Source organism: Ictalurus punctatus, chromosome 2 (genome assembly GCF_001660625.3).
Source record: "Ictalurus punctatus breed USDA103 chromosome 2, Coco_2.0, whole genome shotgun sequence".
Classification (NCBI taxonomy): Eukaryota; Metazoa; Chordata; class Actinopteri; order Siluriformes; family Ictaluridae; genus Ictalurus; species Ictalurus punctatus.
Window position 1 is genome coordinate 33,517,147 of NC_030417.2, and position 27,603 is coordinate 33,544,749.

Sequence of the window (27,603 nt, forward strand, 5' to 3'; positions counted from 1 at the left end):
GGAATAAAGCACAACAGGGCATGGTGTTATAGGACGATCGTTTATAACTTATAACTACATGTCCTGAAGTGTTTTGCTCCTCATTTAAAAACCATAATGATCTTTCTTTTACTTTCACACTATCCGGGTGTTACCCAGATGAGGACGCGTTCCCTTCTGAGTCTGGTATCTGTGTGAGAGCAGAATCAATCTTGCTCACAGGTTAAACTGCCACTCTTTCCTTTAACTGGAAAATAAATGCGAACTTAAATTAGAGCAGAACTGAGTGCTAGGCTGTGAAAAAGGGGGTCACTGAAGCACTAATATTAATACATGAATGAACGTGCAAAATAATGAAACAGATTCGATATATTTAGTAGAAAGCGCCAGAGGCTGGTGAAATACTCGTGAAACAGTCAGTTCTATATGTAATCTCTCTCTCTCTCTCTCTCTCTCTCTCTCTCTCTCTTACAGTCTTACATAATAGTGTAAGCAGCAAAGCTAAGGTTTAGCTGAAAGTGAAGTTGCCATGGCCACACAGTTTGGGTTTCTTCCTGTTTCTGTTGCCTAACGAAGTAAGAAGCTTAGACCTGCAGGAAACAGGATTAGCACAAGAAGGTAGATAAATTATCAGAGCAAATGCAAAGACTTTTCTCGTTTATGTTAATGAGCACGTGTAGTATCACGTTTGTTAAAGCTGCTTTTGTTTAATTAAAAAGCCGATTCAAATAGTTCACTATAACCAGGAGTTCAATTCGCATGCAGCTCCCCAAGCTTTCATTGGGGTGAGACGGCCGGTCAAGGTATTAACTGCAAGAGCTAAAATATTCATAACATCAATTACTGAGTAATTAAAGGCATTCAACAGCAACGACAACAAAAAAAATTTTTACACATCCAGTGGTGCTTGAAAGTCTGTGAAGCATTTCGTACATTTCTGTATAAATATGACTTAAACCATCATCAGATTTTCACACAAGTCCTCAAAGTAGATAAATAGAACCCAATTAAACAGATGAGACAAAAATATTATACTTGGTCATTTATTTCTTGAGGAAAATGACCCAATATTACATATCTGTGAGTGGCCAATCATGTGAACCTCTAGGATTAGCAGTTAATTTGAAGGTGGAATTAGAGTCAGGTGTTTTCAGTCACTGGGACGACAATCGGTGTGAGTGAGCGCCCTGTTTTATTTAAAGAACAGAGATCTATCAAAGAAATGTATCATGGCACAAAGGAAGGAGATTTCTGAGGACCTCAGAGAAAAGAGTTGTCGATGCTCAGCCTGATGAGGAAAAGGTTACAAATCCCACCACGTCCAAACGAAACGCTTTTTTTTTTTTTTTTTTTTTCACCAGTTCGTGGGGAATATAAAGCCATTTGGGATCCGAGATAATTGCGTGTTTGAGAATCTGTCATTTAAAAAGTGTGTGAGAGTGACCTGAAAATGACTGATGACTGTGTGTAAAAAAAAAAAATGTTTTAAAAAATAATTGGAAACATACAAACAATTATATCACCTCCTTGTGATTTTCTTTTCTTTTTCAGTGTGTATTATGTGATTGTTTTCCTCAGGAAAGGACAGCTTTGATTTTCTGTAGTTTATATAAATGCTACTGCTAATGTTTCCTCTATGTGAAGCGGTATGATGTTCATTAAAACAAAACCATCAACGTTTGAACCTTTTTAATATGAATGAGTAGGAGGATTTGTTCCAAATTTGTAGCTCACACAAGGCAGCACTGGCTAGAAAGTCTGATATCACTAATCGAGGCCGGTTTCCAAGAATGAGGCCGTAACTGTTACGAAACAAGACTTGGACAGGAAGTAAGTGCAGGAGTAAAGCCTTTATTATCCACGAAAGTCAATGTACTAGGAGGCGAGAAACGAGGTCTAAACATAAATCTAGATCTGAAGCAAGAAACCTGAAACTCAAACAGGGTGTGGAAACACTACCACATTTAACCAACTTAAACATCTATCATTTAACTAGAAATGAGGCATGAAACCAGAGCAGGGCATGGAAACATTACCGCGTAGCACCATTCAAGCTTTTAAGCATATACCCAATCATCGAATTAGAACAAATCATGGAAACGCTATCGTTTAGCACATTTACACAGATACACATTAACTAGAGCCGAGGCGCGATACATGAAATCAAAGCGTGTTACACATGTAACTTCTTTACACCTATTAGTCTCTAATACCGTGCGACGTGTGCAGCAACGCAAGGGGTTTAAATAACTCATGTCATTTCCCTTAAGCGCTGACAGAGGGTAACAACTGAGAACACACCCTCGCACCTCCGCCAATAACTGAACAGGGAGGGGACAGAACAGAAACCAAAACAAGTGCACATGTCCATTGTAAACAAAGTCTTATCGTCCATGCGCACTTCAAGCACTCGCACGCGCGCGCTCTCCAGCCGTCCGTGCACGTCGTCGCCACCGCGCCATCTCTCGCCGAGATCGTGACAGTAACAAAACCCTTTAAGAAGTTTATTGCTGTGATGCTGTGAACGTATCTTCTTCCAAAAATCTTATTTTGTCACAGTGTTTAAAAGCGTGTATGCGTAGAAGTGATGAGATCCAAGCAGAGGAAGCGTGTGTAGCTTGTGGCTAGAAAAGTGCGCCAAAGATACGCGACTGAAACTATGAAATATCGAGCAATGTAATTACAGTAAGACGTAATATAAAATTCTGCAGTGAGAAACCTCACTACTTATTTTCATGGGATAGTCACTATTCAGAATTTTTTACTTTCACCATTTTTTAAAAAAAAGTAACAGTTCTTCTTGGGAAAAAGTTTTTACTCTAGTTCTCAAAGATGCACTGAGATATATCTTTGTGGTTTGAGTGATTGGGTTGAGTGATCGTGGTCAGATGCTTCTCAGACCACAAGCTTGTCCTTTTGTGATCGTATCACCTGATAAAAATGTGAATAACAGGTCTGATGTGATTTTCTTTTTTTTCCCTTTTTTTCCTGTTATATTGATGGGTATATATTTAGACAGCAACTTCCTGCTGGGAAACGCGCAGGGCTGTCGAGGTTATCCTATTGTCTACTGTTCCGATGGCTTCTGTGAACTGACTGGCTTCGCACGAACCGAGGTCATGAAGAAGACGTGTACGTGTCGCTTTCTCCACGGAGAAGAAACGAGCGAGAGAGTGACTCAGCAAGTGCAGAAGACTCTGGAAGGTCAGAGAGAATACCAGGCTGAAGTTCGCTACTACAGGAAGAACGGTACAGTACATTTCTGGAACCTTTTCTTAAAGTGGTAGTGAGCCTAAACCCATGATTGATTTAGATTAATATTGTGGACACTTAGATGAAAGTATAAAGAAGGAATAGTTGGATTGAGGAATTATGATGAGCTCACATATGCTTCGCTTTACCCAATCACGAGGCTGATTTCATTCAACGTGCCATCATAGTTTTATTTTTTTTTTTTTTAATTTTTAAAACTGTGTTCTTATATCTATCTACAAAATCCCAGCATTCTGGGTGTCTTGATCAGTGCTCCTTTTAACCTGTGCTTTATATATACCGTAGTCTCATTCAGTAAGTGGAACCTTCATATAATCTAGATTCATTACACATAAAGTGAAATATTTCAAGCTTTTTTGTTTTAATCTCGATGATTACGACTTACGGCTCACGGAAATCAAACATCCAGTATCTCAGAATATTAGAATAAAGAATTTATAATACAGAAATGTCGACCTTCTGAAAAGTATGTTGATTTATGCGCTGATACTCGGTCGGAGTTTTAATCCTTCTGCAGGAATTACTGCATCAGTGCGGCGTGGCATGGAGGCGATCAGCCTGTGGCACTGCGGAGGTGTTCTGGAAGCCCAGGTCGCTTTGATAGCCTTCAGCTCGTCTGTATTGTTGGGTCTGGTGTCTCTCGTAGATTCTCTATGGGGTTCGGGTCAGGCGAGTCGGCTGGACGATCGAGCACAGTAACACCACGGTCAGAAAACCAGCTACTAGTAGTTTTGGCACTGTGGGCAGGTACCGAGTCCTGCTGGAAAAGGAAATCAGTATCTTCATAAAGCTCGTCATCAGATGGAAGCATGAAGTTCTCTAAAATCTCCTGGTAGACGCTGCATCGACTCTCGACTTGAGAAAACACAGTGGACCGACACCAGCGGATGACATGGCAACCCAAATCATCACTGACCGTGGAAACTTCACACTGGACTTCAAGCAACTTGGATTCTGTAACTCTCCAGACTCTGGGACCTTGATTTCCAAATGAAATTCAACATTTACCTTCATCTTCCCCGTGATTGCGCTTGTGTGTACTGAACCAGACTGACAGATTAAAGTCTCAGGAAACCTTTGCAGGTGTTTTCAGTTAATTCGCTGATTAGAGATCTTCTCAGGTCGACATTTCTCTATTATAAATTCTTTATTCGAATATTTTATTCGAATATATATATATATATGGGGCTTGTTCAAATAAAGGATTCCTTTAAAAATGCACTCGATTGCATTTCAGTTAGTTAAAACGTTTAGTTATAGAATGATTTTAATACAAAAGATTAATTACGTATAACCTTGAATGAATTTGATCCCGACATCAGATGAGCAAACATTCACCTTTGCGTTTCATATAACATACATTTAAATTTGGATCAAATATAATAAGGATAAAAGTGGGGGAGGTTCCGAGCCTGTGTCTAATAACCTTTTTTGTAGAACTGCTGCATCAAGTCAGTTAAGAGGCAATACAGAAAAAAAAATTCAGCCATGTATGTTCCAGACGAAGGTCTTTCTCCAGCTGAGAATGTGAGTCATGTGGAAGGAGGCATGACCATGAACCGTTAAGAACGTATTGAAATAAATGAAGAAATGTCGCTAATACTTCTTGTAGCATTTGAGCATATATATATATATATATATATATATATATATATATATATATATATATATATATATATATATATATGTATATGTATATGTATATATATGTATATGTATATGTATATATGTATATATGTGTATGTATTTATATATATATATATATATATATATATATACTATAGCATTGGTTTCTTTTTATGTTGGCAAATACGAATGTAAGCATGCTTCTGGACAAAATGTTTGTTTGTTTTTTAAATAATAAGAAGAATTATATCTTATATCATGAATCTTTCTGTTGAACCCGAACCCTAACCCTCAGGAATTTCGTTCTGGTGCCTGCTGGACATTGTGCCTATAAAGAACGAGAAAGGCGAGGTAGTGCTGTTCCTCTTTTCCTTCAAAGACATAACTGACTCGTACGGAAAGACACACCACTGCTCCAAGATGCAGGGTATGGCACCGAATAAAACAACCAAGCAAGTTAAACCTGAAAAGGTTTTCATTTACACGCCGCTTTAATTGTACTCTTGTTCATTTTTATTGCCGGAATGTCAGAAGATGGCCCTCAGAACAGGAAGTCCAGCCGTTCTCATCTCGCGAGTCACGCACGTGAGCAGGGGCGGAGCGTCCTGTACCACCTGACCAGTCAGTTCACCAATAGAAACAAAGCGAAGCTGGCAAATGTGAGTTACCATGGCGACGTTCTTATTATTGGATTGTTCTGTCTTTTAGTTAACCTTACTTTCTAACTGTGCATCGCTCTGCTGGCTGGAAACAGAGATCTGTGTCGCATGTCTCACGGGTCACGTCACATTTTTAATTGGAGAGCCAAGATGATTCATTTTGTTTTCTATGAGTTTTATACTCTGTTCTAATTCCTTTGTACTGATCATTGGAAAAACTCCACTCTAAAACTCTTGCATGTGCCATGAGATGTGATGAAATTCGATCTTTTTGTATTTTGCCACCAACTCATTTGAATAAATCCGGTAACAAAGCTTATCATATAAAGGTTTTCAGACATTTCTTTCCAATAATATGCCTTTGGTAAGTTTTGGGTAGTCCACTTTAAACACTTTCTAAAACCGTCAGCCGCTTGTCATGTCACGATTCTCAACAACAAATCAAGTTTCAATCAACAAATCAACAAATTGTTGAGTAGATATTGGATATGAAATATGTACTCTATCGATCATAATCGAATAATTTTGGGGTATACAGTTGAGGTCGTAAGTTTACACACACCTTACAGAATCTGTAAAATCTTAATAATTTTTTTTAAATAACAGGGGTCATGTAAAACTGTTATCAGCCTGTTCAAAAGTTTACACCCCCCTGGCTCTTGATGTATCGTGTTGCCTTCTTGAGCATCAGTGAACGTTTGCACCTTCTGTAATAGTCGTGTACGAGTCCCTCAGTGTGAAAAGATGGATCTGAATATCATATAGCCGCTGTTGGAAAGGATTCAAATATGCAGAAGATGCTGGAAAAGTAAAGATTGTGCAGGACCTGGAGGATTTTTCTGAAGATCAGTGGGAAGCTCAGGACAAACAAGAGACTCATGAAGAACTCTCACTAAACATAAACACATCGTGTCGTTCATCATCCAGGTAACGACACACAGTATTAAGACTCAAGCGTGTGTAAACTTTTGAACGGGATCATTTGTGTAAATATGTAAACATCTGTTATGTGAAATAGTTTATTCTGGGCAGGACTAAATAAACAACAAGATACAATTTTTATGATCCTTTTTTTTTTATTGACATTTTACAGATTCTGCAAGGCGTCTGTAAAGTTATGACCTCAACTGTATCTGTTTAGTACTCCAGATATCTGCATCTGCATCATATCTGTATTCAGTGGGAATGGCCTAAACCAGAATTTTTTTTTGGTGGGGGGGGGGTAATTTGGGGGGGGGGGGTGCTAGGGGGACAGAAGTGGAAATGCTAGCTAGAAATGCTAGAAAGTCCTCCACTCATGCAACTTTCTTGTCATGTCCCATGAGATCCCAACGAATACCTCGAGTCACAACCAACTGCCCTGTGCACCTTTCTGTCAAGCTTTCTAAAAAAAATGAATAGTGCACCTCCTATTTGTATCTGCATTTGTATCTGTTCAGAACGCATTATCTGTTCATTCTGAATAACGTATTCATATTCAGTTATATTCCTCGTTTTATGTTGTTGAGAATCAGCTGAGTGCTAGGTTCGTGCCAGTCTTGATATGGACCTTCTTAATAACATACTACCCAGCATTCTCCTTTTTCACCCAGTGAAAAAGGGTATTTTCATGGTCAGATATTAACACGTCTTTGCTGTTATTCTGTCGCAGTGGGATTTTCAAACCCAATTTGGTACAAATTTACACCAACTTGACCACCTGTTAGCACAGACACAAGACCCAAACCATATTTCCTGGCTTCATGTAAAGCCTCACAAGTAGAGACTCACTGACACTAAAATTGTCAGCTGATACCGATAACAGATTATTCAGAGCGATATCGGCCGATACGATAACCGATTATTCAGAGCGATATCGGCCGATACGATAACCGATTATTCAGAGCGATATCGGCCGATACGATAACCGATTATTCAGAGCGATATCGGCCGATACGATAACCGATTATTCAGAGCGATATCGGCCGATACGATAACCGATTATTCAGAGCGATATCGGCCGATACGATAACCGATTATTCAGAGCGATATCGGCCGATACGATAACCGATTATTCAGAGCGATATCGGCCGATACGATAACCGATTATTCACAGCGATATCGGCCGATACGATAACCGATTATTCAGAGCGATATCGGCCGATACCGATAACCGATTATTCAGAGCGATATCGGCCGATACGATAACCGATTATTCACAGCGATATCGGCCGATACGATAACCGATTATTCAGAGCGATATCGGCCGATACCGATAACCGATTATTCAGAGCGATATCGGCCGATACGATAACCGATTATTCAGAGCGATATCGGCCGATACCGATAACCGATTATTCAGAGCGATATCGGCCGATACGATAACCGATTATTCACAGCGATATCGGCCGATACCGATAACCGATTATTCAGAGCGATATCGGCCGATACGATAACCGATTATTCAGAGCGATATCGGCCGATACGATAACCGATTATTCAGAGCGATATCGGCCGATACGATAACCGATTATTCAGAGCGATATCGGCCGATACCGATAACCGATTATTCAGAGCGATATCGGCCGATACGATAACCGATTATTCAGAGCGATATCGGCCGATACCGATAACCGATTATTCAGAGCGATATCGGCCGATACGATAACCGATTATTCAGAGCGATATCGGCCGATACGATAGCCGATTATTCAGAGCGATATCGGCCGATACGATAACCGATTATTCAGAGCGATATCGGCCGATACGATAACCGATTATTCAGAGCGATATCGGCCGATACCGATAACCGATTATTCAGAGCGATATCGGCCGATACGATAACCGATTATTCACAGCGATATCGGCCGATACGATAACCGATTATTCAGAGCGATATCGGCCGATACGATAACCGATTATTCAGAGCGATATCGGCCGATACGATAACCGATTATTCAGAGCGATATCGGCCGATACGATAACCGATTATTCACAGCGATATCGGCCGATACGATAACCGATTATTCAGAGCGATATCGGCCGATACGATAACCGATTATTCACAGCGATATCGGCCGATACGATAACCGATTATTCAGAGCGATATCGACCGATACGATAACCGATTATTCAGAGCGATATCGGCCGATACGATAACCGATTATTCACAGCGATATCGGCCGATACGATAACCGATTATTCAGAGCGATATCGGCCGATACGATAACCGATTATTCAGAGCGATATCGGCCGATACGATAGCCGATTATTCAGAGCGATATCGGCCGATACGATAACCGATTATTCAGAGCGATATCGGCCGATACGATAACCGATTATTCAGAGCGATATTGGCCGATACGATAACCGATTATTCAGAGCGATATCGGCCGATACGATAACCGATTATTCAGAGCGATATCGGCCGATACGATAACCGATTATTCAGAGCGATATTGGCCGATACGATAACCGATTATTCAGAGCGATATCGGCCGATACCGATAACCGATTATTCACAGCGATATCGGCCGATACGATAACCGATTATTCAGAGCGATATCGGCCGATACGATAACCGATTATTCAGAGCGATATCGGCCGATACGATAACCGATTATTCAGAGCGATATCGGCCGATACCGATAACCGATACGATAGTTCTGTCTTTTATATCTTCTTATAAATGAATAATAATTAATTCCACAATTCTGAAAGAAATGCAAATAAAAACTTTATTCTCTCCATTCTCTTGTTTCACAGTAACTGGTCTCATAAACAGAACACACATTACTCTAATTAACATGAACACATGAACTCAATTCTGAAGATTAAAGTAAGATTATTAACGTATTGAATGTTATTAATTCAGATTAACATTGACTGAACTGTAAAAATCCTCCTGTTAGTCTCACATTCACTCTCCACAAACACAAGCATTTCTACTGCATCACTGACATCAAACTGCTAATATATCATATCAGCTTTTATATATTAACATTAACTGGATATGAAATATACTACTCTATAAATATATTTCTCTGTGCTATATGTATACTTTTTTATCAACTCATCCTCATTTTAATCTTTCAACAGTGTACTGGTGCTTTAATTCAGCACAAGCAGCGCAGCAAAAAAAAAAATGCCTTTATCGGCGGATACATTGAGGCATCTCTACTTAAAAGCCTTCTCCACTGAGATTAATGCCCCCACACTTCCATATCCTTCAACCAGCTACTAAACGTAACTGACTAAATGATTTGATCCATAACAAATATCTTAGGAACAAGCAACTGAGTGGTGGTTATTAAAAGTGAATCGGACAGCTGAGCAGATGTGTCATGATCATTAATATAATCACGTCTAATAAAACTAATGAAATACCAGGCTCGTTTTATTTATAGCCATAACAGAGGTAATGTTACAGTATATCCACACATGAGACGACAGAAGATATGTACAATTGTGTACTTGTACTTGTGTACATGTGTACTTATTTCTTTAAGTGAAACACGATCTGTTTTTAAAGGGAATGAGAAAAGCTGATGTGGTCATGATATGATGCAAAAAACACCTTGTGATAACGTGTTACATCCAACCTGTGTCATGTTACCCTCTGCACATATTGTCAAGAAAATACTCTGAATGTACGGTAACACTTTACAATAACGGTACATGGATTATCATGCACTTATACCTGAATTAATACTTACTTAAAATATGACCTAATGATGTGTTAAGGCGCATTATTCACACATGAATACATGTATGTATGTATTAGTGCATGATTAATCATTTGCATTACATTTATTCATTAATCATTCAGCGGACGCTTTTATCCGAGGCGACTTACGAATGAGGGAATACCAGCAAAGCGATAGATCAAGCGGAGAACAATACAAGTAGTGCTGCTGTACGAGATCTTTAATCGAGTTCTAGAGAAGCAAAGTGCGCAGAGTAGAGGTGGAAGAGCCAGAGATTTGTTTTGTTTTAAATAATATGGGGTTGGCGTTTTAGGGGTTAGTTTAGTAAGTGCTCACGGAAGAGGTGGGTCTTTAGCTGTTTTTTGAAGATGGCGAGAGATTCTGTGGACCGGATTGAGGTCGGAAGTTCATTCCACCACTGAGGGACGGTTAGTGTGAAGGTTCTGGAAAGGGACCTTGAGCCACGCTGAGTAGGCACCACTAAACGCCGGTCGTTAACCGATCTCAGATTGCGTGAGGGAACGTAAGCCTTCAGGAGAGAGTTGAGGTAGGGGGCGCTGTTCCAGACAAGGTCTTGTAGGTGAGCATCAAGGCGTTGAATTTGATTCGGGCGGCTACAGGAAGCCAGTGGAGGGAGATGAAGAGGGGTGTGATGTGGGTTCTTTTGTGCTGGTTGAAGACGAGGCGTGCTGCTGCATTCTGAATCATCTGAAGGGGTTTGATGGAGCTGGCTGGGAGACCCGAGAGTAGTGCGGTGCAGTAGTCCAGTTTTGATATGGCAAGAGACTGGACTAGTATCTGTGTGGCCTGTTCAGTAAGAGAGGGTCTGATTCTCTTGATGATCATGTACTGTTATTATAAAGTGTTACTGAATATTTAATGATGCTTTACACCTGTGCTTACTGTGTTACAGGAAAATAGGGGCCAATATCTTGTATAGAAAAAAAGCACTCATCAATAATACAAAATACAAATCTATAATAAAAACATGTCTTGTGTGTGAACAGAATGTTTTCCCGAAGCCCACACTCCCTGAATACAAGGTTGCGTCAGTCCAGAAGTCCCGCTTCATCCTGCTCCATTACAGTGTCTGCAAAGCATTATGGGACTGGTTAATCCTCCTAGCAACGTTCTACGTGGCCGTCACCGTCCCTTACAATGTATGCTTTTCCGCCCCCGACGACAGTAACCACGAAGACCCCGAGTGTGACTCCTCCTACCGGAGCACTATCGTCAGCGATATAGCAGTGGAGATGCTCTTCATCCTCGGTGAGTGGTGTGTGTGTGTGTGTGTGGGGGGGGGGGGGGGGGGGGGGGGGGTATGGGGGAGTAGTAGAGGTAGGGGTGGGTAGTCAGACTTTCACCTGACATGTATTACCATGGCAACACCCCATGGAAATGTCTTTTAACCAGCCACATGTAGCAATTAGTGTCCACCCAAACTTCTCCTCTGGTTTTACCCACACACTTCCTTTGATAATTCCTTTTCCGCTTGTTTTCACTCTTGTGTTCCGCTTATTAAAAGTGCGAAATCGGAGCTGCGTTGTGCTTAAACGTGTAAATAAGGTGAAGAAAAGGCCATGATTGCACCTAAACTCTTCGCCTCAAATTCACCACACACACACACACACACACACACACACACACAGGAAACCCAGATAAATGCCTTAATAAGCCCTGCTCAAATAAAGACATAAGCTGAAGATATTGAGGACAAAGACTACAGGGATTTCTGTCTCACTAGATTTTACTTGATCTAATTGTTTTTTTTTTCTCTCACTTTCTCTTTTTTTGGACTAGCTGAGCCTTGATAAGCCCCAAAATGAATATTTGCTCTGAGATCGCTAATCTTTGCTCAGTTAAGAACCTCCAATGGTGATGGTAGATGATACACGCCAATATCTTGAAATAGCACATTATGGTATTTATAGCTTGTGTTCAGAAATGACTTTACTTTTGTCATTAGCATTAAAGGGCTACTCCAGAGTCATAACCTCTATTCAGTGTTTCTGTAGCATACATGTGATTACCATGGACAAGAATTTCTTTGTACTGTACATTAACAATTTCTCATAGCCACCGTATTTATGACCATAGTTTATGACCACAGGCTCTATAAAATATATAGTGAAGTAAGCACAGACATTTGTTGTGTTCCAAATGATGTGCACTTACACTATGCACTATGTACTCTACTGTCTAGTGTATGAATTTTAGAAGGGTAGTATACCCTCAAATGGAACTCATGAAACTCAGGAAAATGGTTTTTAGTAACCGCAAGTATAAGCCATTTCCTAATTTCTTCATTTTACTGTTTATGTCTATGTTACCTTTCACCATTTGTAAGCTATCTTATTCACCAGTCTCGTCGGGCATCTTGAAAAAAATGTCTTACCCCGTGTCAGCATTTGTTAGCCCCACCCCTCATCCACAGCATTAGCAAAGCTGCGACCACTGAGTGCATGACATGTCCAACATTCCACACTTCGTTTTTATTGGTCGAATACGTGCATCATCCAGGTACTTGAAGTGTACTTCTTCTTGTTGGAATTTTCACTACACACACTATTTATACTACAAAATGGCATAGAATAGTGCCTACGTCTGCGATTTGGGATGCACCAATTGTCCGATCTAACATTCACAGACATTTCCATATATGCAATCCACAATCCGTCTCCATATACGGCAAGAGTTTGAAGGATTTCAAGAGTGCAGAAGAGAATCAGTATGTCGTTAAAGGACGGGTTTTTAAAAAACGAGTAAGTAAACATGTCACTATAGCAATCTAGCTAATCTTATCATACATAGCCAATGTAACTATCAGCCAACTTACCTGATATATAGTGCTCAGTACAGAGAATGGCTTGTTCTCACTTTATTTTTCAACGGCTATTGTCACATCACGCAGCACAGCACCATATAGATGCTGCTCAGTAACGCCAGAATCTTTCAGTTCATAATTATGGCAACATAGTCATATATGAAACAGATATTTCAATAATGAAAGTCTAAGGACAGTTGTTGAATTCCATTCAAAAATATTTTGTCGTTGTTTTGTTCAAAATCCTTGTTGTAAACATATGCTACAGAAGCAGTACATAGACATTAGACTTTCAAAATATCGGATTTCATGTATAGAACGATCTGCAGCTGGCATTAAAAGCTCGAAAAGCTGTTTACAGATGTGTAATAACCATGTAATGCCTCATCCACGGCAGATATCATCTTGAATTTCCGCACTACTTACGTGGGGCCAGCCGGGCAGGTGGTGTACGATGCACGCTCCATCTGTCTTCATTATTCTGCCACATGGTTCATCCTGGACCTCATCGCTGCCCTGCCCTTTGACCTGCTCTACGCCTTCAACATCTCAGTGGTGAGTTGGTGTAAATTTGCACAGTATAATTACAAACCATATCATTTAAATTGAGCTTCAGAGGAAAATTGGGATTTACGTGTGTTAACTAATTGTTACTGATGTTGAATTTTGACGCAATGAGTGATATTTTAACGTCTTAAGCAATATCTAAATGAAGTTCTTTAAAAAAAAATAAATAAATCAATAAAAAAAGCTCGAATTGACTGTAGTAGATCAGGGGATTGAGTTCATAAGTGACTAAGCTGCTTTTGTACCGGTAATTATATATCTCTCTCTTTTTTTTTTTTTTCTTTTTTCCACAACTGACATTATCTGGCTCATGTTTGTCAGTGATTAAATTAAAGGTATTTCTTATAACTGTAAATTAACTTCAGAAATGTTTCACCGTCTCTTTTTGACGTGTTATACAAAGCACTGTTAGTCCCACTGTACCCTTAAATGATTTATAATGCCTTTAAGACATTCTTATTTAAAGGAGTGCTCCTGCATTTTTTTTTTTTTTCTCCACTGCATCTGTAGAGTATGTGTGATCAGCCTGGACAAGAATTTGAACTCGTCCCTCCGTACTGAGAAACATTTGCTCATTCCGAACGTACTTTTCATAGAAGGTTATGGGTGGTTGAATTCTGTCAATAAACATTTATGCCACAGGTATCTTTTTGTAGAATGCTTTCATCAATTCTTCAGTCAAAACCATTTGGAAATGAAGCCCTACATGTTTTTCATTAACGGGACTATTTTCCAGAAGAAAGTATTTGTGTATGTGTGTATGTGTATATATTTGTGCACCATATCTGTTTGATCTGCGTAAACGACAATATACTGTAATGTACTGGTCTTGTAAATTTGCATACTACATGAAAACAACAACAGTAGGACTTCCTCTCATGTCTTTACCACTATGAGACCACCTTTATTATTAGAGTGTAATGGTTACCACTTCTGCGGTCGGGGGCTCAAATCCCGCCTCCACCCTGTGTTCGCAGTTTGCATGTTCTCCCCGTGCTCTGGGGGTTTCCTCCAGGCACTCCAGTTTCCTCCTCCAGTTCAAAGACATGCATTGTACGCTGATTGGCATTTCCAAATCGTCTATAGTGTGTGAATGTGTGTGATTGTGCCCTGTGATGGGTTGGCACTCCGTCCAGGGTGTCCCCCGCCTTGTCCCCCGAGTCCCCTGGGATAGGCTCCAGGCTCCACGAGACCCTGTGTAAGATAAGAGGTATGATGACGTCAAAACGGATGGATGGCTAGAGGTTATATATTATAGAGTCACGTATCGTGCATCTTTATTCACAAAACTCAACTGCCCATAGTCATTATAAGTGAATTTGGAGTAAATTTATCTTCAGGTCTTTCCTCAGTGCATGGAGATGTGTTGAAATGAGTAACCGTGGTGATTACATATAGACTACAGCTAGATAATAAGGTAGGTGAAGGATAAAGAATGGGTTGAACGTTTAAATATGAAATATTCCTTTAAGCAGAGCTACATATAGTGTAGAGTAAATAGCAGCTGTTTTCATAGTTCACTGTGATACTAACTAGTCCAGTGTCGGGGAAAGTAATGAAATACACTAATACTGTGCACAGTTTCTCACCATGTAAAACACAGTAGTTATGAAAGCATGCTTTTGAGTGGGAGGTATCATCCTTATGCCTTTTGACCTTGCTGTATTCTTCGCCTCAGGCATTCACTTCATTACTTACTTCTTTCCCTGATTCTTCTTTACATGAACAAATCAGAACGCATAGAAGGAAGAACTTTTGTTTCCCCAGTATGACCATGTAACATGTTCTCACTATTGCAAATCCATGCCAATTTATACGGAAAATAACATTCGCTAAAGGTTAAGCTAAAGGGCAGGGGTTAGTGATCGTAGATTTTTATCTTTGCCCTCGTTCACATGAGCTAAGTGTTAGCATTGCATGAGATAGGCTTGGTGTGTGTGCGTCTGCAGCACTGAGGAATCATCCACACTGTTGGTGTGTTGCAGACCTCCTTAGTGCACCTGCTGAAGACCGTGCGTCTGCTGCGTTTGCTGCGTCTGCTGCAGAAGGTGGACCGTTACTCGCAGTACAGCGCCGTGGTGCTCACGCTCCTCATGTCCGTCTTCGCTCTGCTCGCACACTGGCTCGCGTGCGTCTGGTACGTCATCGGCCGCAAAGAGCTCGCCAGCAACGACCCGGTTACCTGGGACATCGGTAAGCAAATGTGTGCGACTGCATGGTTGTGTCTGCACAGTTAGGAAGAAGGGTTTTACAAATGAAAGACGCGGCAGTGAGTCAGAGAATACAATAACAAGACGAAAGCCACAAGGGCGAATTCGCAAACATGAGCGCAAGAACAAAAACGCAACAGCAGAATACACGGTCAATTACCAAAAAGCATGTCATGTTCAATAATAAAACTAAGCCCTGTGTTTTGTATTAAAATGCTCGTGTTTTTCTTTTGTTGTTATGTTTTTAGTTTTGCTGATTTATTCTTGATTTTGTTGTCATGTTTCTGGTTTTCTTGCATTTTTTGGTTTTGCTGTTGTAGTTTTGAATTTGTTATTGTGCTTTTTGTTTTTGCTGTTGTATTTTTGTTGTTGTTGTTGTTGTTGTTGTTGTCTTGTTTTTGGTTTTGTTGTTTTTTTTTTGGTTTTGTTGTGTTTTTTTATTTTGTTGTCCTGTTTTTTATTTTGTTGTGTTTTTTGTTATGTTTTGGTTTTGTTGTCATGTTTTTTTTGGTTTGTTGTGTTTTTGGTTTTGTTAAGTTTTTTTTGTTTTTGCTGTTGTGTTTTTGTTTTTGCTATCGTGTTTTTGTTTTTGTTGTTGTGTTTTTGTTTTTGCGGTTGTGTTTTTGTTTTTGCTGTCGTGTTTTTGTTTTTGCTGTCGTGTTTTTGTTTTTGCTGTTGTGTTTTTGTTTTTGCTGTCGTGTTTTTGTTTTTGCTGTTGTGTTTTTGTTTTTGCTGTTGTGTTTTTGTTTTTGCTGTCGTGTTTTTGTTTTTGTTGTCGTGTGTTTGGTTTTGCTGTTGTGTTTTTGTTTTTGCGGTTGTGTTTTTGTTTTTGCTGTTGTGTTTTTGTTTTTGTTGTCGTGTTTTTGTTTTTGTTGTTGTGTTTTTGTTTTTGCTGTCGTGTTTTTGTTTTTGTTGTTGTGTTTTTGTTTTTGCTGTCGTGTTTTTGTTTTTGCTGTTGTGTTTTTGTTTTTGCGGTTGTGTTTTTGGTTTTGCTGTTGTGTTTTTGTTTTTGCGGTTGTGTTTTTGGTTTTGTTGTTGTGTTTTTGGTTTTGTTGTCGTGTTTTTGTTTTTGCGGTTGTGTTTTTGGTTTTGTTGTTGTGTTTTTGTTTTTGCTGTCGTGTTTTTGTTTTTGTTGTTGTGTTTTTGGTTTTGCTGTTGTGTTTTTGGTTTTGTTGTCGTGTTTTTGTTTTTGCTGTTGTGTTTTTGGTTTTGTTGTTGTGTTTTGGTTTTTGCTGTTGTGTTTTTGTTTTTGCTGTCGTGTTTTTGTTTTTGCGGTTGTGTTTTTGGTTTTGCTGTTGTGTTTTGGTTTTTGCTGTTGTGTTTTTGGTTTTGTTGTCATGTTTTTGGTTTTGTTAAGGTTTTTTTGTTTTTGCTGTTGTGTTTTTGGTTTTGTTGTCATGTTTTTGGTTTTGTTAAGGTTTTTTTGTTTTTGCGGTTGTGTTTTTGGTTTTGTTGTTGTGTGCTTGATATTATTTTTGTGGTTTTGATGTTGCTGATGTGTTTTTGGTATAGCAGTTGAATTTTGGTCTGCACTTTTATACTTACAGGCCACCGTAGTTCAGGGTTGTAACTGACAACTTTTTGTTATAATATTTTAGGTAATGCTGTTGTGTTTTTGGTTTTGTTATCGTGTTTTCAGTTATGTTGTTGTGTTTTTGGTTTTGCATTTTGGTATGCAGTTTTGTTCTTACAAGCCACCGTTATTCAGGGTTCTACACAAGACAATATGGCACGGAAGGCATGGAATGGAAGGCAATATGGCAAATTGTGTATACGAAGGCAATTCGAAGTGGTTTACATAGCTAAAAGCATAATAAGAGATAAGGAGGACATTAAAAAGATCTAAAATATATATATATATATATATAAATATAGGAAATAAAATACAGAAATTAGATACACAGTAGATATATAAATAATCAAAAAGTTGGAACTTGAAAACATTTGAGTTTAAATGTTGTGTTTGCTGTGCTCACTGTAGCTAGCTGGTTTCTAAATTCACTAGCAAATCAATACATTTTCAGTAACCAAAACACTGCCATGCAAAATGTAATTGTATACACTGTAAAACCGGACAAGTTCGCTTAACTCAGAAAATTTGAGGGAAAAATTTTTTTGGGGGAAATATTTAATAAGTGTATTTGGTTTAAAGAAACTGATTTATCAACATAAACATTTTGAGGTCATTAGTTTCCTCAAATTGTTTGAGTTAAATGAACCTATCCGGTTTTACCGTCTATGTGTCTTACATTTACAAAGTACAAACGAATCAAGTATTTTTTTATCTCTGCTGTTGGGACGAATTTAGTGTCATATTTAATCATGCTAAATTGGCCAATAAACAACCACAGATTAGCGGATTCATTTATTATTTATTATACTGTCTACAAATGATGCATTTTTGACCTCGTCCATTGCGTAAGACGAACAGTCTGGACAAGACGTTAACTTGTTATTTGCTCATCTTTGAGACCTTTCCAATCTTGCATGCCATCTGTTCTGTCAGTATCACTGATCAGACCAAGATTACATTCGGCCTAAGCTTCTACAAGATGAGAATAGATCAACTGTATGGAAATAATCATTTGCACGTTACAATTCTAGATACATTTTTAAGATAAAATGCCTGGAGAACAAACTATGCCATTAGACTCTGGCTAAAAATGGAGTTATGTACCAGTGTCAAATTTCCCCTACAGTACATCCATAAGCACAGGGATTCATTTCAAACATTTCAAACCAGAACATGGCTGCAAGGGTGCAACAATAGAGTGCTACGGGGTTGACGTATTTTTGTAGGCCAACCCAGAAGTTAGCATCACCCTGGTTCCCCAGACAACAATCCAATAGCTTTTTTCCATTGGCGTTTGAATTATTGCGGAAAATAAACTCTGTGATCAACAAAAGTTTATGATTCTTACATGTTTTTTTTGTTTGTTTGTTTGTTTGTTTGTTTGTTTTGAAGCCTAAATACAATCGGCAGAAGTAAAAAGCTAATGTTAGGCTATAAACGAAATACACGACGGTCGCATGACTTCGTCACCACCACTAAGCTTCCGACAACTCTTTCAATCTTTAAGCTGATAAACGTACAAGTTGGAAACTCTGAGGTAGAATAGTTTGCAAGAGTGCGATTATAAACACAACGAGGCTGTAGTAGAGGAGGTTTCCTGTTCGGCGTGATGACGTTTAATGTCTCTGAGAACCTCTATAGTCCTATTTAGCCACTTGTTAGCAACCGCCTTTTTCAAAAGCTTAAAAAAATCACGAGCGATTTGTATTACTGATGTGTTTTATGTTGTAGAATAAAACGTGAAAATATCTTGAGCCTGTGTTTAACCTCAGACCTTACTTCAGGCATTTAACCAAAAAACCCATTCCAAAACCCCATTGATTTCCAGACGATGGAACTGAAACTGAAACTGCTAACTAATTTCACATTTTTAGAAGGGATTTATTTATAATTATACTATTCAGTGTTACCCAGATGAGGACGGGTTCCCTTCTGAGTCTGGTTCCTCTCCAGGTTTCTTCCTCATATCATCTCAGGGAGTATTTCCTCACCACCGTCGCCTCCGGTTTGCTCATTAGGGATAAATTCATACATTTAACATTTATATTCTGAATTCATATATTTCTGTAAAACTGCTTTGAGACAATGTCCATTGTTAAAAGCGCTATACAAATAAAATTGAATTGAATTGAATTGAATTTCCAGGTTTTAGGACTCATTCCTTCAGCACTCTATTAAACTAAGGCTTTTATGCACTTATACGCTTGTCAAGCACTTATCAATTCATTTTAGAAGAACAAATCTGATATTGGTGCTTGCCGCTCTCTTTGCCACCCCACTGATTGCAGAATGACATGTAGCAGGGTAATGTTTATAAGATTTCGCACAAGTCTGTACATAATGGAGCACAAGAGGGAAATAAGTTGTGGCTTGGGGGCAGTGGTGGTTAAGGCTCTGGGTTACTGATCAAAAGGTTGGGGGTTCAAGTCCCATCACTGGCAAGCTACCACCTTTGGGCACTTCAGCAAGGCCCTTAGCTGTCTCTACTCCAGGGGCTGTATCATGGCTGACTCTGTGCTCTGACCCAGGCTTCCTGACATGCTGGGGTATGCGAAGAAAAGAATTTCACTGTAAATGTGATCAATAAAGACTCGTTATTATTATTAAAAGTCACCCATATTAATGCAAATATCCAGAACTGTACTGAAGTCTTTTTTCTTTGGTCTGACTCACTCCAAGGCTGGCTGCAGGAACTGGGGAAGCGCTTGGAGACTCCTTACACAAATGGCACAGTTGGCGGGCCTTCCATACGCAGCGCCTACATCGCCTCGCTCTACTTCACCCTTAGCAGTCTGACCAGCGTGGGTTTCGGCAACGTCTGCGCCAACACAGATGCCGAGAAGATCTTCTCCATCTGCACCATGCTCATCGGAGGTGTGTACTTTATCTGAAATGGTTTCTCTGCTTTGAAGCTAGTTATAAGTCAACAGCTGTTAGACAAGCAATCGATCAATCGACAAATTTTGTTTTCAGTACCAGTCTCATTACACATCTCTGTGTGATTCATATGCTGTCTTCCATTAGCAGTGAATTATCTCATTCCGCTTCTCACAGCTCTGATGCACGCCGTGGTGTTTGGCAACGTGACAGCCATCATTCAGCGCATGTACTCACGCCGCTCCCTCTACCATACACGAATGAAGGATCTTAAGGACTTTATCCGTGTGCATCGTCTGCCTCAGCAGCTAAAGCAGCGCATGCTGGAGTACTTCCAAACCACTTGGTCAGTTACCAACGGGATCAATGCTAATGAGGTGAGAGAACCCCCACGGAGGTTTTAGGTCCAGTCCTCCAAGTGATCCAGTCTAGGGATGCAACGATAATGGCGCTAGTATTGAGTATCGGTCTGACGCTGGGCTCAATTACTCATACTCACAAAAAAAAACGCTCTGATACCAAAATACCAGGTGATACTCTGAGACATAAGCTTAGTTCACGCTGTTACGCTAATGAACAGATGACATGACATGACAGCAATCTGGACATATTTCATGACTAATGATGCCAGCCAAAGCAAAGCAGACTGCAAACTGTGCACTGTGAAAATATCAAGAAGAGGAACTGCAGCATTTTTCGACAATAAAACCGATCTGATAAAAACCTTTTCAACATAAAACTCAGCACGAGGATAATACTAGCAGTATGCTATGAGAATGCGGAAGGCTAACTGAGAAAAATTGTCTTCAGATAAGCCTAGCTGAGTGAAAAAAACAGCTCTCAACTCAGTGTGTTGGTGGTTGACAACAAGGGATTCTGCGTGCGGCTGTGGCTCAGGTGGTAGAGCGGGATGTCCACTAATCGTAGGGTTGATTCCCGGCCCACGCGTCTCCATATCCCGAAGTGTCCTTGGGCAAGACACTGAACCCCAAGTTGCTCGCAATGGCAAGTTAGCACCTTGCATGGCAGCTCTGCTACCATTGGCGTTTGAGTGTGTGTGAATGGGTGAATGAAAAACAGTGTAAAGCGCTTTGCAGAACCGCTAAGGTTAAAAAATAAGTATATAAGTGTAGACCCGCTACTGTAGAACCGCGAAGGTTAAAAAAGCGCTATATAAGTGCAGACCATTTACCACAGACCATTCTGAAGCAGTGTAAACAAAAACGGATTTTACTTACAGTTGTATAGAGACACTTTTTCGAAGTGAAGCAAAACGTGCTAGTCTCCACCGCAACCCTAATCGATCAAACCTGTGACCTAAGGTAACTGAATGAATGTAGCTAGCTAACTTAAATCAACTAGCTAGCGCTATAAAGAATGAGCCTCGTATCGTAGCCTACGCGCTTTAATGGCTACTATTTAAATCAGGGAAACATAAACAATGCTAAATAACATGTTCCGTGGCGTTCCTGATTAATTAATACATAAGTAGGTTAATGATTTTATGTATCAGTATGGGTTTCGTTATCGACAAATACCAAAACTATATACTTGTGCTCACTCTCTGTCTGAAAACAATCATTTTTACGTTTTATTCTAGCTATACAAAGCTAAGGACAACCTAGAAATCCTTCAGGATCCTCAAGGATCTGCTACTAACTAAGACGTACTCTTAAGACCTAAAACCCAGAATACGATCCTGTTGAGTTTCAGTCGTGTACCGTTAATATAGGTCTATTTCCTTCCCTTTCCTTTCTAGCATATCTGATTATATATTCGCACTCGGGCAGTCACAAAGTAGGTGCCATGTTCGGTATCAGAAATATCACGTGAAATATGGGTCGCAACTACTTCACCGGGCTAATTACCACTCGACTCGTCTTCACCGAACAGCAGCTTTTGTTAGGCTGTCTCGATGGTTAGCCCACAGTGAAACGATGGCACAGCTAATTAGCTAGCGCAGAAAAGTAGGGGTGAAAGGGAGGGGGAGAAAGTGGTGACTCTCATTTGCACTTTGCAGACGTACTAATTTATTCAGTGATTAAAGGGGGGGAGAAACAGCAAACACACCTCAGACAGCTCACAGGAACACTGTGTCTCCTGACAACTGTTGCTAGCGTGGTGCTTTGCTATTGTTAGCGTGATTTTTAAGATCACGTTTTAAAGTATAACTGCACCTTCAGGGTTACCATGCGCTTCGTTAGAATTAGACATGTAGATGTATTATGAGCTACATGTACTAGTAAACTCATTATGATTTCTTACATTTTCTTTATGCTACAGTAGGATAAGTGAATGCTAAAAGGTCAAGTCGATTGATTTTAGCCTGAGTGTTGGGTCATGAATGTAAAAGGTTTTAAAATGCTATTTGAGAAAGGAAATGGATCCTATGTTAGAAAGGAAGTCGTGGAGCATTTACTAAGGAGTAAATGGTGTATTTGTATTTGTCTTTCTGCACGAACCTTCTCTTTCAGCTACTGCACGACTTCCCCGATGAGTTACGGGCCGACATCGCCATGCACCTCAACAAGGACATCCTGCAGCTGCCCCTCTTCTCCTCTGCCAGTAGAGGGTGCCTGCGCTCGCTCTCCCTGCACATCAAGACTTCTTTCTGCGCTCCAGGTGAATATCTCATCCGGCACGGAGACGCCCTACATGCTCATCACTTCGTTTGCTCCGGATCCCTAGAGGTGCTTAAGGATGGGATGGTGCTTGCCATATTGGGTAAGTCATATTTAGCAATTGTTCGATAAGAGTACAGATACTGTATGTTCCTGCTATCGTTGTTATTATTTTATAGTTAATGCACTCGGGTGCCAGTATTAGGTACACCTACTTTGTATTTACACTTACTGGTCATTTTATCATTTATATACAGTATACCATATATGTAACTTTGTAGCACAATTGTCTACAATTATGAGTGTAGCCATCTGGTGTTATACACAATTTGTCAGCTCTCATATACCTTGTCCATATGCCCTGACAAGATATTATTTGGGTCGTGGATTATTCACTGACATGGTTGTGTGTGCGTGTGTGTGTGTGTAATGCTGGTATGAGTGTATCAGGCATTGCAGATTGGGTGGGGTTTGACATCAGTGGAGATGCCAGCACATCCAACTGGTTTAAAATCTTCCCTCTTTGTATGCTGTATTCCAGCTGGACACGATAGTCTAGATGACAGGGTTGCCAGGTTTTCAGGTTTTGTTCTGGGATAATTTGGTTTAATTTTTTTTTTTCAGTAACACTTTACAATATTCGATTCAATTCAATTCAATTCAATTTTATTTGTATAGCGCTTTTTACAATGGCCATTGGCTCAAAGCAGCTTTACAGAAATATATAAACACAGGATACAGATTTTAAGTGTGTGAATTAATCCCTAATGAACACTAACTAGGTGACAGAGAAAAGGGAGTGTTGGTTTGTGGGGGGGGGGGGGGGGGGGGGGGGTTTGAATGTAAAATAAAGATTTTACAGAAGAAGAAAAAAAACCAAGTGATTACATGCTTAGAATTGAAGGCAACAAGCCATGAGACAAACTCCAGTGAATGGAATATATACAAAGAAGTAGTGTGGCTGTTGGTGAGGGATTCTGGGGATTGAAATTCCTGGAGGACGGAGCCTGAAATGGGTCGCCAATGTCAAATTTACAGAAGCACCCTTAAATGACAGTGTTGCTGTGCTATCTTGATTGTTTGGTTACTGCAGTGATAGTCTTGTAGCATAACACCAGCTTATTTAATAAATCATTTAAAGCACACCTATTATGGTTTTGAAACGTGTCTCATTTTGTTTTAAAGGTCTCATGTAATAGATTTACATTCATCCAAGGTCCAAAAACACTTTAACCTGCTCATAATATAAATTGCAGCATTCCTTTTTTTCCCCCAGTGTCACAAACGACTCGTTAAATGATCCGTTCTAAATGATTCGTTCTAAACTCCACCTTTCAGAGAGCATACTCTGCTCTGATTGGTCAGATGTCCCAGTCTGTTCTGATTGGCCTACCGCTTTCAGCGTGTTTCAAAAAGGAAACGCCCACTACCATAACGAGTTTCAGCTCCGTCTGTCAGCGAGCAGCCGATGAAGACTAGAGACGGGCCTTTTTGTTATAAACCTACGTCGGTTAGTGCAGGAAGTAAAGTCTGGAATCACTGACGACTCGTTTCAGCTGTTCAGAATCGATTCCTTCTTTTGGGAGTCGATAACTCCGTTTGTCGTGCGCTTAGATTTTTGAAACTTTGCAGACTTTTTTACATTCACAAACAGCTCTATAACACACTACATGAAAGGTAATATTTGAAAAACCATAATAGGTGCGCTTTAAAGGAACACCAGTCACTATTAGTCACTACAAGATTGGCGCTCTAGCGGTTCAGCAGGTTATGGCACAGGCTTCTCATTCTTACCCATGTGCATAAACCATGCCCCAGAAGAACAGTACATTTAGAGTTCTTAATTTTTTAAGCACTTGGCAATTTCACTATAGTTCCAATACATTTCATCTATTCAAAGGAACTTATCATCTAACCATGTTACACAAGTACTTTTCTTGGTATAGTGCAGTCGGTAATGGTGTTAGCATTTTACCCTGCTGTGTTTTTTTTTTTTCCAACTAGGCCATTCAACTTCTTGAGAGCTCAGTTATAGCCCTGTAAACACATTAAATTCACCTCATGCTGATTTGTTGCCGCAAGAAAAGTTCAAGAATGCCTTCACTGTTCTGTTTTTATTTGTAATGAGCTCCCATGGGTTTTTCAGCTGGTCATCACTTACTGGTCTACAGTCGTACAGTCTCTCATTGTAATTTATGCAACGTAGCAAGAACATACTGCAGCACGCACAATATCTCTGGGTGTTGTGTGCAGGTAAGGGAGATCTGATTGGAGCAGACCTGCCTGGCCGGGATCAGGTGATCAAAGCCAATGCGGATGTGAAAGCTCTGACCTACTGTGACCTGCAGTACATCAGTATCAGGGCAATGCGCGAGGTCCTCGAACTCTATCCTGAATACGGCAACCGCTTCAATGAGGACATTCATCACAACCTCACGTACAACCTCAGAGAGGTGAGATCGCTCGGGTGACTTTGTTATTTAAAGCGGCCGTGCTGAAAATACAGTAGTTATAAAAGCCATTTAAGGGTTTTATTGGATCCGATCCGTTTTGTGATGGGTTGTAATGATAACCAGATGACCCGTGGACCAGTTCTAGATGCTTTTGATGGTGTAATGGGATTTGAAGGTGAACACAGGAGTCTGGTGGTCTCTGAAGTTCACTTAGAGGTAATAGGATGTCATTTATATGTTTCAATGGCGCTATTCACACTTCTAATTCTCCTGCAAGGAAACCAACAACAACAAAAAAAGCATTACTGTATAGCATCCATTTGTATCTAGAAACAAAAGCTGAGACGTATTTAATTATGATGCAACTCAGTTAATTACTAATTGAATATATTCCGTTCATTGCAGTTTTATTTATATAGCGTTTTTAAACAGTAGACATTGCCACAAAGCAGTTTTAAAGAAATGCTCATGTTTTTTTTTTTTTTTTCAGCGTCTGTGTTCCATTGTGTTTCATTTCATTCCTGCTTTATTTCCTACTCAATACAATACAATACAATTTTGAAACCCTACAGTGCTTTGATGGCTAATAATTATTCTTTCTCTCTCGTCTCTGCTTCCCTCAGGGTCAGACTCGATTTCCTCGCTCTCCGAGAATCTCACAGGTACCATATGCACGGGCACATTCTTTACATGCTCACATATATGCGCGCACACACACACACACACACACACACTAGTTTACACATGCACTCATTCATGTACAGAACATATTCCCAGCCACATACATATGCTCACACATGCACGCTCTCACAAATCTACAGGCAAACGACAAAATGAAATAATATAGTAATGACTTATTGGGCGGCTGTGGCTCAGGTGGTTGAGCGGGTTGTCCACTAATCGTAGGGTTGGGGGTTCGATTCCCGGCCCACGTGACTCCACATGCCGACGTGTCCTTGGGCAAGACACTGAACCCCAAGTTGCTCCCAATGGCAAGTTAGCACCTTGCTTGGCAGCTCTGCTACTATTGGTGTGTGTGTGAATGGGTGAATGAGACACAGTGTAAAGTGTTTTGGATAAAAGTTGTACATAAGTGCAGACCATTTACCTGGGTGTGAATTAGACTTTCGGAAATACTGTAGCTCTCTGCTTCAGTCAATTATATAATCATGCTGCCAAAGCAGTTTAAAACACACATACATATGCTCACACATGCACGCTCTCACAAATCTACAGGCAAACGACAAAATGAAAACCAATTTTCTTGAAAATACCTTCTAGATTGCACAATTTTGTTGTTTGCACAATTCGGTTTGCATAATATGTGCAAAATATTCATGTATGAATAATCGGATTTTAGTTGAAAATGCTGCCAGCATCTTGTGTGAAAATCGCCTTTATGTTTGTAAAGCGTACTTAACGTCTCGCCTTGACGTCTCACGTAAAGCGTATTGGAAATAGCGGGCCTCTGAAAGAAATAATTGCATTTGACTTTGTAAGGAATAAAACACGACAGAGTGTGCGACACGACAGAGATTATTTTCCAATAACAGCACGTCCAAGTGTTTTATTCCTGTTATACTACAGCAATTTGTCAACAGTGACATTTTTAATGAATTGTGACATGCCATACTTTATCTGTTTGGGCTATCTGTTTACATTTAATGCTGCGGAACGTCTGTGAACAAGTTAATTCCTTGTATCAGTTATGATGTAGCATCTTTTTCCCTCGCCAGCCCCCTCTATATCTTACTTCTCAAGGTAATTAAAAAAAAAAAAAAAAAAAAAACAGCTGGTCATGACACTCACACAGGAGACTCCTTACATAAATGATAAATAAACATCTCTGTCACGAGTTCCCCTTTAAGCAGCGCGCTGTGGAGCGTGTGAGCGTGCGTGCACGAGCAGGTGCACGTGCATTTGTTTATGTTTCTGTTATGTCTCCTCCCCGTTCTGTCATTGGTTGTTGTTTCATGTGCGTCTGAATTGCCCTCAGCCGTCAGCCATTACAACGCTGATTATGTCTGCATATATACCGCGCGCCTCCCAGCACACAACGCGGAATATTGAGTTGGAGTTGAATGAATGTCGTAGTCGTAGTCGTAGTCGTAGTCGTAGTCGTAGTCGTAGTCTCTGCAGCTTATGTTTCACGTTTTGTTTATCGACCCTGTATCCCGTGACCACGACCTTGATTCCTGCCTAGCCCTGTGTATGCCTGTTTGCCGATCGCCTGACCTCTTGCCTGTTACTGGATTA

General features: G+C 40.0%; 1 protein-coding gene across 1 annotated transcript in view; it reads left to right on the forward strand.

The window, feature by feature from the left end:
- kcnh4a (potassium voltage-gated channel, subfamily H (eag-related), member 4a) overlaps positions 1-27,603 on the forward strand; it is a 53,832-nt gene that overhangs the window by 17,542 nt on the left and 8,687 nt on the right. Inside the window, exons 2-12 of the mRNA XM_053675899.1 lie at positions 2,995-3,228; positions 5,174-5,305; positions 5,410-5,537; positions 11,230-11,491; positions 13,444-13,601; positions 15,599-15,806; positions 20,076-20,270; positions 20,451-20,650; positions 22,748-22,997; positions 25,148-25,347; positions 25,971-26,024. Of these exons, the coding sequence (XP_053531874.1) occupies positions 2,995-3,228; positions 5,174-5,305; positions 5,410-5,537; positions 11,230-11,491; positions 13,444-13,601; positions 15,599-15,806; positions 20,076-20,270; positions 20,451-20,650; positions 22,748-22,997; positions 25,148-25,347; positions 25,971-26,024 (2,021 nt within the window). The remainder of the gene's footprint in view (positions 1-2,994; positions 3,229-5,173; positions 5,306-5,409; positions 5,538-11,229; positions 11,492-13,443; positions 13,602-15,598; positions 15,807-20,075; positions 20,271-20,450; positions 20,651-22,747; positions 22,998-25,147; positions 25,348-25,970; positions 26,025-27,603) is intronic.